This window comes from Vombatus ursinus, unplaced genomic scaffold (genome assembly GCF_900497805.2).
Source record: "Vombatus ursinus unplaced genomic scaffold, bare-nosed wombat genome assembly UNPS02014942.1, whole genome shotgun sequence".
NCBI lineage: Eukaryota > Metazoa > Chordata > Mammalia > Diprotodontia > Vombatidae > Vombatus > Vombatus ursinus.
In genome coordinates, this window is record NW_020954720.1 from 6,598,478 (window position 1) to 6,611,510 (window position 13,033).

General features: G+C 34.7%; 1 protein-coding gene across 6 annotated transcripts in view; it reads right to left on the reverse strand.

Annotated features, from left to right (window-relative positions):
- The window catches only part of LMO7 (LIM domain 7), a 244,468-nt gene that overhangs the window by 44,451 nt on the left and 186,984 nt on the right, over nucleotides 1-13,033 (reverse strand). For 4 of the 6 annotated variants that reach the window (XM_027844564.1, XM_027844561.1, XM_027844562.1 and 1 more), the window contains 3 exons: nucleotides 8,352-8,381; nucleotides 3,363-3,480; nucleotides 1,084-1,226 (listed from right to left, as the gene is read on the reverse strand). In XM_027844564.1, coding sequence (XP_027700365.1) covers nucleotides 1,084-1,226; nucleotides 3,363-3,480; nucleotides 8,352-8,381 — 291 coding nt within the window. Of the gene's footprint in view, nucleotides 1-1,083; nucleotides 1,227-3,362; nucleotides 3,481-8,351; nucleotides 8,382-9,517; nucleotides 10,238-12,409; nucleotides 12,716-13,033 lie in introns of all 6 variants that reach the window. The other 2 variants (XM_027844563.1, XM_027844560.1) reach the window with 2 other exon arrangements.

A 13,033-nucleotide genomic window follows, 5' to 3' on the forward strand; every position in this document is an offset into this window, starting at 1 on the left:
CACACACACACACATATGTTATATATGTGCGTACCTATGCACACACACAAATATACACATATGTACACGTAATATAAAACATATCACATTGGCTAAAAACAAGTTTTAAGCAAAAATGTTGAGCTTTTCTTAAAATTTTTATTCTTTATGAAAGAAAAACAACGAAAGAACCACATAGAGTTTTAAAGACCTTTCTCGCTTTCAACTTAGTATCTAATTTCATTCAACTCTGTAAAACTCTACTAGAAATGATTGAATCATGTTTGTGTTTTACATTCATAAAGGGGTTAATTTGAATATAAAATACTCACTATACAAGCATACAACTTTCATGTTCAGCCTATACCAATGAAAGGAATGAAACTATGGTTATAGTTGGCTTCCACAGCACAAAGAGAGTGTTGTTCAACTTCACTAGCCTATTTTCTTTTATACATTACTGTTAAGGCATATTTGTTTTCTCTTTGGCAAGGAAGTGTCATAGGGTTTCATATGGTAATTGCATAGAGGAAAAGTTCACATGTCCTTTTCTGTGATCTTTTGCAACACACAAAATCATAGTTCAGGTTATAATATCTTTTTGTTTTTAAGGGAAAATTTGTATTATTCAAACTGAAAGGAAGATTGAATGTACATTTCATCAGATATGCACACTTATTTTAATAAAATTTGTAAAACTATTTAACAAAAGAAAAACAATATATTTTCACATTAGCAGTTTTCATCAGCTCATTCCTAGTGTGAAATGACAAAAAAAAAAATCACCTGTTTTAAACACAAAGTGCTTTTATAAAGCCATTCTACTATTTACTACATCTTATTTGGGCTTTTTGTTTGTTTTTTCACTTAGAACAAAACCCTGAATATTTTCACTGCATTTCAGAGTACAGGTTTACAAATGATTAACCTACTGGTTAATGGTTTCTAAACAACAGCTATGTCAAGCTGGGAGAAAAAAGAAAATAAAAGAAAAGATCTATTTCTAACACTAGCTTCTATAAAATGCAACTACTACAATGCATTCAGTCTCATCAGTTCAAATTGGGAACATTTAAAAAGACAAATGCAAGCCAGCTTTCTTACCTGTCCTGGAGAATTTCTCCAAATGTTTTTGAGCTCCTCTGAGACCTCTCAAGAGACTGCTTTTCAATTTCTTCCCTCTCTTCCTTTTTCTTTTGCAGATCTGAAGTATAACTTTTTCGGCGATTTTTCCATTTTGCTAGGTCCTAACACAAAAATCACATTAGCACAGGTATACCTGACTTTCTATATACTTCTGTCTAGCACTTACAGAGTAGCAGAGTATTCTATTACATAGCTGAAACTATTTATTCAAACTAGATGCCAAGGTGCCCTAATTTTCCTTTATATAGCTAGCATTTCTGTACCAAGGCTTGATCTCCTATCTCTCTCTGTCTCTCTCTCTCTGTTTCTCTCTCTGTCTCTGTCTCTCTCACTCTCTCTTCCTCTTTCTCATGTTCTCTTTTCTTTCTCTTTCTCATTTTCTCTCTTTTGTCTCTCTCCACCCCTCCCAAATCTGACCTAATAACTAGACCCCATTTTTTTTATAGATAACTAACTTGTCTATGGCCCATTTCACAAAGAACATTAAATGCCTGTAAATTAGATACTGAGTCAGAAACACTACTGAATTTTTAAACTTAATTTTCACTTAACACTTTTATACAATTAAATCCAATAAAATGTTTTAATATTAAAACCCAATTAATAGTGACTTTAATAATTGAGGGATGATGTATCACCCTTAAGAAGGTAAATATGGCAGGGGACACACAAATATGACAGAGTCCTAAAGGGCTTTATGACAGATTAATATATTATGGTCCCCAAGAATGTGGGGCCATTTTAACCCATCACCCCCAAGGCATTCTGTCCAGTTGAATCCTTAACGGTCCAAAGAAGCTAGTTCAGTTTTTACTTTAGGGACTTCAGGCATTCTGAGGAGGACTCAACCAATGATTTGATCTTCTGGAGGTTTTCCACGCTGCATAAGGGCAAGAACAAGCCTGTACAGGTTTCTGCATATCAAACTAGGTTATGTACCCTATCTCACAATCAAACCAGCCTCCAGGAGTGAAGAAAGAGCACTCAACATGAGGCCTGTGTATACTAAAACCAAGTAATTATTCCAGTCCTTGACCCCAAACTGCCAGTGATACATCAGAATGAAATATTTCCATTGTTTTAATAAGAATCAAATGGGATACATCAGTAGACATTTAGTGAAGTATACTTGAGTTTTAACTTGGCTTAACACTTTATAGGAATACTCCTGTATCAGGCTATTTTTTATTTAGCCTCCATGCTGATAATTTACCACATATTTAGGGAAAATAAAGCCAAGTCATCATTTCTTCACAGTGAAATTTTTTGTCCTCAATGAAACAGAGAACTTGAAAGTTAGAAAACAGGTAGTGTTTAGATGCAGTGTGAAAAATGCAGACACTATTTTCTATAGCTCCTTTAAAGCCCAGATTAACACAGGTCAAGTCTCCCTTATCCTAAGAAGCTTATCAGTTGACCACTCTTGGCTACTATTCCATGCTTTGTATCCTAATACTGAACTTGAAAGTCCTTAATTTCTTCTATATTCACCTATTCCATCTATTGTCATCCAGTAACATTCCTCTAAACCTTTCAGTTCTCAGAGATTTTCCCTTTTCAAAATCTCAAATGTAACCCTCCAGGATCAAGTCGAAATACTATTTCATCAACTGTTGCCATTCATCATTTCTTTGAATTTCAAAAGGCTTTAAATTCTTATTTGACTGCTCAGGTCAAAGTCCCTTGGACTTCTAGAACCCCTCCTATAGTGTCTCTTTATAAGAGGCATTTTAATGGCCTCCAACACTTTGTCCTGGGCTTTCTGCTAATGTATGTAAACCTCTTCTGAAACTGCAAAGAGCTATATAAATGCAAACTAGTATTACTCTGTAAATAGACCATGAGCAAGGTAATTTCCTTCAATGAGTGTAGCTAATTTTTGTGTTCCAATCAACAACTATCTTTAGAACCTCAACCTTCCTTCCTGCTAAGAAATAGTATCCATGCCCTTACATACACACATACATACATTTTTACACTTGAAGAGATTAGGATTTTGAGAATATTGTAAGAGAAGCGTTCTCATAATTAATATTCACATAGAGCCAAAAATACCCCAAAATCTTGTAAGAGAAGTACTAGCAAACTAACCACAAAACAAGACTATGATGCAAAGGAAGGGTTGACCACAGACTGATTTTAGGAAGTGTGTAAGAAAAGAATTTTCAATATCATGTAAATGCATAGACCCATGACACACCTCATTATTACCTCCCCCAATTTTTGGGAATACTTACATCCTGCCACTGCTGGTCTTGTTCTTGCAGTTGTGATTTTATTTTCTGCATTTCTTCATAGCGCAGTTGGCGCAAATTATGTACATCCTCTGCAGTGATATCACTCAAGGATTTGCTCCTACAAGAAAATGATCTGGAATTACCAAAATGTACACACTATCAAATATAAGGTAATAAAAAGCAGAAGACTGGACATGTGCCTTGATGTCCCATCTAAATTTCTACTGTAGCACTTTGGGATTTTATGAAGATAATTTTATAATACTATTACATAAGTCTTGGTGGTGTTTTCCTAAAAACAGGAAACTAGAGACTAACACACTAAGTATAAATGTGAAATGTGTTGCCAAAAAGTGTTGAGTTCACACTGAAAATGGTTAAGCCTAGAGTTCAACATTCAAAATGTCAGAGATCAAATTGTTTATGTAACTAGGCTAAAAAATTTAAATGAAAGTATTAAATATAGTTATAAGCACATCATAACTAAATCCCTATTTCCCTCACCCTCACAGTTTTTTTAAGGCATGGCCTCACATTCTAGTCACATGAATATTAAAAATTATTTGATATCTCCTCAAATTTTACAAGATTCTGGGGGCAAAAAATACCACAAGTTACTCTTTTTGAGCTTAGAACCATCCTCATCACTCTATTGAAAATTATTTCTCTATAGTCCCCACTGATTTTTTTAAAATCCCTTTTTCTTATCTTTTGACCACATATAAATTTTTGACACAACTATTCACTACATGAACCTTGACACACTTGGTTTCTGTGACAACTGAACTCTTCTTTTTTCTGACATGAGTGATTTTTCCCTAATGCTGCATTCTCACAATACTTTGTACCTCTCTTTTGCAATTTATCATACTCTACTTTGTACTATAATTATATGTACATGTTTTCTCTCTCTCTTTAGTCAGTTAATAAACATTTATTAAGTTCTGGAGAGACAAAAAAAAAAAGCAAAACACTGCCCCTGTTCTTGAGGAGGGCATAGTTTAAAGGAGGAGACAATATACAAACAACTATGTAAAAGCAAATTATATATGGGATAAGTTAGAAATAATCAACAGAAGGAAAGCACTTGAACAAAGAGGGAAGGGTCAGAAAAGGTTTGAGGTAGAAGGTAGAATTTTAGCTGGTGTTTGAAATGGTAAGCCAGGAAGTAGAGAAAGGAGATAATTCCAAGCATGGGGAACAGTCAATGAAAATGCCCAGAGCTGGGAGATGGGAATGTCTCATTTGAGGAACAGTAAGGAAGTCAGGGACACCTGACTTGACTATAATGGAGAATGTACTGGAACCAGAGAAGCACTTAAAAAGTGAATCTGGACCAATCCAGAATTTATCCTGGGTCAGCGTGGGTCAAGTTACTTACTGGGTCAAGTCACTAGGAAAGACCTAGGAAGGCCTTTGCTTCTAGTTGGCCTCCATTAGAGTAGATGGGAAGTCTATGTAATAAAACTTTAGGTCACAGAAAGAGAAAAAAACATAAATAAAAAGGAACAGATTATGAACTCAGGCACCCTTAAAAAAAAAGCTTCAATTTCTTCTTCTCCCAGTAATATCTTTACCTATCCACTAGTAGACCTCTACTCAAGATAATCCAGATACCAAGTTCTGCAAGGAAATGGCTAATAGTGCTTTTTTGATTAGCTATGGATGTATCTTATTTCTAAATAAAATTCCATAAAACTCCTAGATTCAAAACTATAAATAAGGAACTTCAAAAGGAACCAAAATTACATAAAATACATTGTCAGAAGTTTTCTAAGTCAGTCCTTTACACGAAACTGAATGAATTTCACACCATAAATTGGGGGATCCACTCCCTTAACTTGAGTCAGCCATGGATGAAACAAGCCATATGTGCGGTTCTGAATCTGAAATTGTACCTCACTTCTGACCTCTCACTACATTCCTACTAGCTAGCTTTGGGATTCACTTGGGCAGATGTCAATAGAGCTTGCCAAATACTGTTCAGTGGCCCTATAATTTGTATAAGTACAAAGAGAGGTCAGGAAAAGAGATGAAGAATTTTCATTGGTAAGATTTGGGTTCCAACCTCTAGAACCACAAGGCTAGAATATGAACCTACAGCTCCTATAAATGGGAAAGCTGCCCATGCATGCTACAATCTCTCTGGATGCAGCTCAGAACTATTCCATTTCTGCTTGGAGGGGGCTAGTTTCTCTTGTGCCTTCACCTTATGCTTAAGTCAGGCAAAACCTTTTGGCTAAAAATACATTAGTTGAACATATATGGATGTTGATTATTTTCAATTATAACTCTACCTTCAATTAGTTTTAATTTCCTATTGATATTGGCAACAGATTATATGGCTTCATCTCATGCTATAAAATTACTTCTGTACACCCTTATACTCTTATGTCAAATTTTGATCACTAGAGACTTCTGCCAACAACCATCAAATAGGTACTAGCTTTTGAATTTCATAAAACCACACCAAAATCCATGCAACATAAAAGCATGCACATGTGAAATACCTCCCACACACGATGCATCCTGCTAGACGAGCCAAAAAATTGACAAATGTTAACAGCTCAACAAAAGCAAGCCAGAAATTACAAAGCCAAGACTTAGGTAGGTATAGTGCACTTCTTTCCCTTTAACATAACTCCTGCCAAAGACACAACGTTAATGGCATTTCCATAAGTAGTTACTTTGCAGTAAGATAGAACAATGAGCAATAAATAGTAGGCTCTCAAGTATTACAAGCTTCACTGAAAACATTATGCACAGAAAGATAACATAAAAATATGAAGCAAGCCCTACATTAAAAGCCTAAGCTCCATCTAATTTCTATTTATAGTCTGTGTAGGCTTGGATTTTTAATTACAGTAAAACTATTGTAAGAATTTGTGTGATTCCATATGCATTTTTTTCTGAAATCTTTTAAACTAGTGAATTTTGAATAAATGGCATCTCCACTAAGACATTTACACTTCATTGTGTTTACTCTCCATTATTTCTAACACATTCATTATTTAGAAGTCTCAATTTACTGGGCATATTGCTTTTGTTGCTGGAAATGCTTTGATAATGTGATGCATTGAGGGCATTTTTTTTAAAACTACTATCAGCGGCAGAACCTTGAAATACAAACTACAGAAAACATTAATGCTACTAACTATAACCACAGATAAATACACTGAACTGCAGCATTCATATTTCTCAATTTCAGTCTTGGCTCCATTCAGGCAGTTGGGCCAAATTTAAAGACTAGAAAGGGTAGCTATTCAAATAGCCACGAATGTTTATACTCTTGTGGATCCTGTGTGTCCTCAACTTTTGTTCATTTTTTTAATGACTTTACTTTTATATTTTTAAGGCTTCCCTTAGATTAAAAAGAATTTTGAAAGAAATATTTAATTCTAAATAGGTTGAGCTTCAAGCAAGTTCTTGAAACAAGTTCCTCACAGTGAATTGTAAGCATGAAAGATTAAATATGACTCATGGAGTCTGTGTTATTGCCAATGAAGTATAAAGTCTGGAAATCATTTTTAACTGGTGACAAGTTCTTGCCTATCAAGGACCTGCTCAATGTCTAACTTTTACTTTTCATGCCTAGAAATTGTATATTAATTTATGAAATATTAACTTTTCAGTTATTATCTATAGCTGTCAATTTACCTAAATAAGTAACCTTTCAGGAGATCTAAGATCCCTGAATCCTAAAAGAATGGGATCATGATACAAAGCATGAAGAATTAAAATGTAAAACATGTAACTTTTAGAAGATATTTTAGATTAAGGATCAAAAATTACTTAAACATCTCTTTGACAGTTTATTCTTTTTTCAGGTTTTTACTTCCCTTGCTATTGTTTAAAAACATCTAGTAGTTTTTCTATATCTTAACTGTAGAAATGCAAAGGAGTTATATATAACTACTTTCTATGATGTGGTTGTGAATTACATGATAAAGTTGAATTATTCTGATATTTATAGCTTAATTCATATTTATAGTCACGATGGAAGAAAAAGGCTAAAGAAGTTTTGTTTTTTTCAAATCACAGAAATTTTATTAAATTTATTTTGTGGATAGATTGCTACTGAATATATTTAGTAATTAGTTAGGATCTTAATTCTTCTAAAATTTCAAGCTACAGTAAATAAAGAATGGAGTTTACCCCTTAAGGCAGGTGTGGAGAACCTGAGGCCTTAAGGGTGAGGGTGGCCTTCTAAATCTGCTGCCTTTTTGAAAGGTCACCTGTGGCCTTAAGGCCACAGATTCCCCACCTCTGCCTTATGCAGTCTCGAAATTTTTTATGATTAGCCATAAGCGAGACAGTAACAGTGTGGATGGACCAATGTAAACAATCATTATTATCAGAAAATTAACTTTTGATCTACGAAAATTATCTCTAAGTGCACATACCATTGACAAGGGGATCACCATCCCAGCTGGTAGAGAGGTACTGACAATATTTTTTAAATGAATACTAATGTCTTTTAAAGTAATGTAACCTCAAAAGGAACTAAGCCTACATAGATAAATGTTGACATTCCTTGTTCAGACATGAGATTTCTTTCAGAATAGAGACCGTAACTTGGATTTTAATAAGACATTAGGAAATTACTAAAACTTAAGTTTTTACTTATATTCTTTTGGCTATTCAGTAATTAAAATACCATTTGATCTGTTTTCATTTCTGATTAAGTATCTCTGCCACTTTAAACCACCTCCCTACTTCAAAAAATTTAGGGGAAAAGTCAGGAGTTGACTTTTAAATGTCTAACCATTATTTTCTCCAATGTAATGCTTTAGGAACTAGAACGACTTGAATACAGCTCCTAAATTTCCTAAACTTTAAAATCTTGCCACATATGACATTTTAAAGCCTCATGCATGGCACACAGCACCCCAGGTTAGCCCAGGCCTTAATAAACATGCATCATCATTCACAAATTATAGAAAAGGACCAACGCTGTAAAAGGTTTCCATTATTCCCCACAAAACTTACCCATTTTCATCAGAAATCTTTTGAAAGAGTCTAAGAAACCAGAAAACCAAAAGTTAAAAAGGTCATAAATTTTTTTCTGGTTGTGTTAGTTCTTGAATGTTGCAAATTTTATGCACAAATTATTCTAACTAGAGATGGACAAATATTAAAAGGTGAGAGAGTTTTATTTATATATTTACCCATATCATAGAATATATATCCAACACTATTTAAATAACATTCTCAAAATCTGATGAAATTTAGGCAAAATCCTTTAGGTCTCTTGAATTATACCTAAATCAGTAATCCTTTAAAAAAAAGTCTCATATATAGGTCCTTTGAACATCACATTCAACTGAGGTGCATTCTAATCAATTAAGTTAATCCAAATAAATCTCATCTGATTTGTCCACCTCTAATTCAACACCAAAAATACAAACCACTTAACAGATAAATGCAGACTCCATCATTTCAAAAATGACCAGTTATATACACATGAAGTTCAGATGACACTAAAAATTTTGGTAGCTGAGAACTAATGAAATTCATGCATTTTTACATTCATCAAAGTTTGCATTTAACCTTGTTAAGCCTCAAATCAAAAGCAAAAATATTTCAAATAACTGAAATTCAGGAAAATCTGAGACAAAACCAAAATTAAGAGAAATGAAATTTGCAATGCCATATTTTTGGGGAAAGATTTTAAATCAAAATTAAATATACCCCCACGTTCCCTAACACATAATTTCAAACAAAATATATCCAGACTGTTTACAAAAGCCTGGACATCGATAATTAATAAGAGCTTATAAAAACAACCGCTTACTATTTCCATGGAATCTCAAGTTATAATGGAGAATTGTGCTTTTGCTTAAGGTAACGAGAAAGCTTCATAATTTTTGGAGTTCAGAATATACATCCTTAACAATACCTGAGCAAGTAAATTTAAGGAAGGAAATTAAATTCTAGTTTTAAAAGGGAACAAGGGGTATAAATATGGTATTGCACTATTTTTTTTTTTTGCCAGACAAGAGTAATTTTATTAAAGCAAAATAAAACTAATTTTTTTTTCAAATTTGCACATGGCATGCATGGTTTAGCAACACATAATGTTGCCTTCTTTCACAAGAATTAGACAGGACAATCAGCTAAATAAATGAACAATTCTTGCAGAAACACACTCTGACCTCTCAACCATCTGTCGTTTCTTGTGCCTAACTTTGCTCGCTGCTCGGATAGCCTCCCATTTTTTTAAGTCCTCTTCACTGCATGGACCAGGAGTGAAACTGATGCATGGTACAGTTGTTCCTAACTTCCAGGACTCAATCTTACGAGTCAACATATCATCTTTCTTTTGACAAGAAGATGGAACTAAGACTCTACAGCTATTATTTTTTTCTTTTGACGGAGATGTCCTTTCAAGGACACAGAGAAATCTGGCTCGGATTTCGGGTGGGAGAGTCCAAGGTTCTGGAAAGGGGATTGGGTGATATTTATCTGGGGCTCCTGATAAAGGCACCTCTTTCTTCTGTGTTGGAATTCGGCGAACAATCATGTCATCTTTTTCTAAATCTGGAAGTACAGGTTCACCTTCTCGCTGTTGCAGGATTATATCTCGCTCTATGAAATCATCTGGTACGGAGTATCTTCTAAAATTTTCGAAAGCTTGAAGAACAACAGGATTTGCATGGAAAGCCCCAGTCTTTCTAACAAAGTAATCATCATTTTCTAAGTCAGGATCCAATACTCCGTTCTCAGTATCATCTCTTCTGTAGCCCGGGGCATAAAAGACATTCCTTCGGCATGTTATGATCCTTGGGCCAGATGTGGGATCAATTTTGGTCTTTGTTTCAGAAGACAAGATGTCATCAGAATATGTTTGTAAGGCCTGAAGTAATAAAAACTGACTGAAGCATATAAAAGAAAAGGAAGGTAGAATCTTAGAAACTATTTTAAAAGGCAACTAAATTAGAGAAAAACTAAACAGTATATGTAAATATTTTGGGGTGCTTAGGCAGAGAGATTGCTCTATCTGGGGGGAAAAAAACCTACTGCAATATACCTTTGCTATTGCACAATCCAGTATAAAAAATATAGTAAGCTAACTCAACTAACTAAAAACAGCCCAATGAAGGAAAGTGCCAAAGGATGGAACTGAGTTGATGTCTCTGTAGAAAAGCATAGTTTTGCATAGTTTTAGTTTATCAGATATCGTCTTCATACCAGCTGATTATACTAACCAGGGAGAAGGATCCTAAATCTACAGATAGAAGAATCTTAGATTGTCTGCTCCAATGTCCTCGGTGAGGTATCTGAGGCATAGAGAGCTTAAGCAACTCACCTAAAGTCACACAGGTAGTAAGTAGCAGGATCATGAAACTAAGGTTCTATGATTCAAATTCTGAGCTGTTTTAACTGTGCTATGTCTCCTAAATTGATTTAATAAGAAGGAAGAACAGCAGTGAGGAACTACCATATTTAGGAGACATACATTTAATCTATTAGGCATATCGCAGCCTGTGAAAAATAAAAAAATGCACAGACACAGAAGAACAATGCACTGTTATTCTTCGTCCTTCTGTTCTCCCCATCAGGCTCAAACTCAACTTTTTCTACATGCTCTCTTTTTATTTATAAACCCTTTCATTTCTCCTCCAAGTATAAAATAATAATGATAATAATAAATATTATAAGGCCATATTTTAGAGGAAAGATTTTAAATCAAAAATGTATTTGCTCCCATAGTCCCTAATATATAATTGCAGGGAAAACACAGAATTCCAAAATACCTTTAAAATGTCTGATCATTACCATAGAAAACAGATTATAAAATTATTCACTGATCATTTCCACATATTTTCAGGTTATAATAGAAAGATGTCATGGCATATTGAATAGAAAGCTGGCCTTAGAAACAAGAAGTCCCAGGCTCAGGAGCAAACTCTGACATATACTAGCTATGTGTCACTGGCAAGTATTCTAATTTCTTGATGCCTTGGCAAGTTATAAGTTACAAATAAATTTCTGATCTGTGTTGATGGAAGGCATTTCCACACAGGAAGTTCCTTGTACCTATAAAATTCCAGATCTGGGTCAAAGAAGAAAGTTTTTAATTTAAAAAAAAAGAAAAAGGAAATATTGGGGCCTGATTTTTTTTAATAGCTGGAAAGTGCTTAGTAAAATATTCTGTTTCCAATGTACATGCATCCAACTATAAAACTGTAAAAATTTCTAAATGTTTATATTTCAAAATGCAAAAACTGCTGTCACAGGTATGTTGTTCTCTACTTTTGAAAGAGCTTAAATTGATGTTTCAGGTGTTTTTTTTTAAATCTATATAAATGTCAAGGTCATAAGCTTGCCAAAAGCCATCTTTTATCATTTTTCACACTGAATGCATTCAAAAAATGGCATCTCATGCTTCAGTACAGTAAAAACAGGATTGTCACATCAGCTTGGGTTAGTGCAGCTGCAGAAGCAAGTAGATAGATAATCTAAGATCACTCTTCAGATGGGTCAGGTTCATGCAATCATATCAACCTTGGTCTATCAGAAGCATCACTGAATCTCCTTGCCATATTTCTGTTCCATGATTTGGGGGCTTGTTTGGTAGCGAGATCCATCAAGATTGACCGTCTTTGGCAATTGCCATCTGAACCTTGCCCTGCTCTCTGTGCCATACTAAAAATGGCAGGATTTTGTTCACAGATTGAATTCTCATCTTCTGAGTCTGAATTCCTTCTACTATGTCACGATATGGAGGGGAAAAGAAAAATAAGAAGGAAGGGATAGAGAAAAATAGGACTACTGAAAATAGTATAAAGTCATAGTTGTTTATGGAAGAGAATCCTTCTTTTTTGGGAGCCAGACATTTCTTAAATTTGTCAATTAAATACATCTTTTCAAATCCAATATCTCCCAAAACTCCCGCAAAGGCTTAAAGTCCTGACATGACCTAGCCAGAAACAGTATGAAGAAACATGCCTCCCCCCACATCTTTTTTGTGTACAGACGTACACAAAAGCAAATAAGTCAAGTCAAAGTATAAAAGCTCCACAGAAACATGCATGAAGACAAACCTGAATCCCTGAAACTCCTTATACCATGGCTTGTAAGAAGACGTCTTTTTAATTCTTTTCCAACTCAGATCTTCTGGAGTCCAACTTTTGGGGAGAAACTTGTCAAAGTCACTCCCTGCAGTGGGCACTACTGGACTTAGCTTGCGCACATAAAGATCATCCTTTACAATGTTTGGCATGCCTGTTGCTTTTTCATCTTCTTCCTCTTCCTCCTCCTCCTCCTCCTCCAAATAACTAGAGGAGTTTGAAGTTTCTTTTACTGTTGGCCTGTTTTCCACTTTAGTGTCCCATTTCCTCCTCTGTTTACTGTTCAAAACATCCAACCAGTTAAGATACTTTATGAGCAATTTGACAAGGAGTACACAAAAGGCATGCTTTTTGGCTCACAAAGTTCATACCACTGTGAATGAAGCAAATTAGTTCTCACTTTCGCAGTCCCTAAAACAAAGTTAAGGCATGATAGATGCATTTTATCACAACCACTGAATAACCAAATGAACCAGAGGGGCCGCTCAGAACAATTATTTATTGACTATAAGAAAGAGAGAAAGAAAGGAGGGAAGAAAGGAAGGAAAGGAGGGAGGGAGGGAAAGAGAGAGAAAGAGAAAGAGAGAGAGAGAGAGA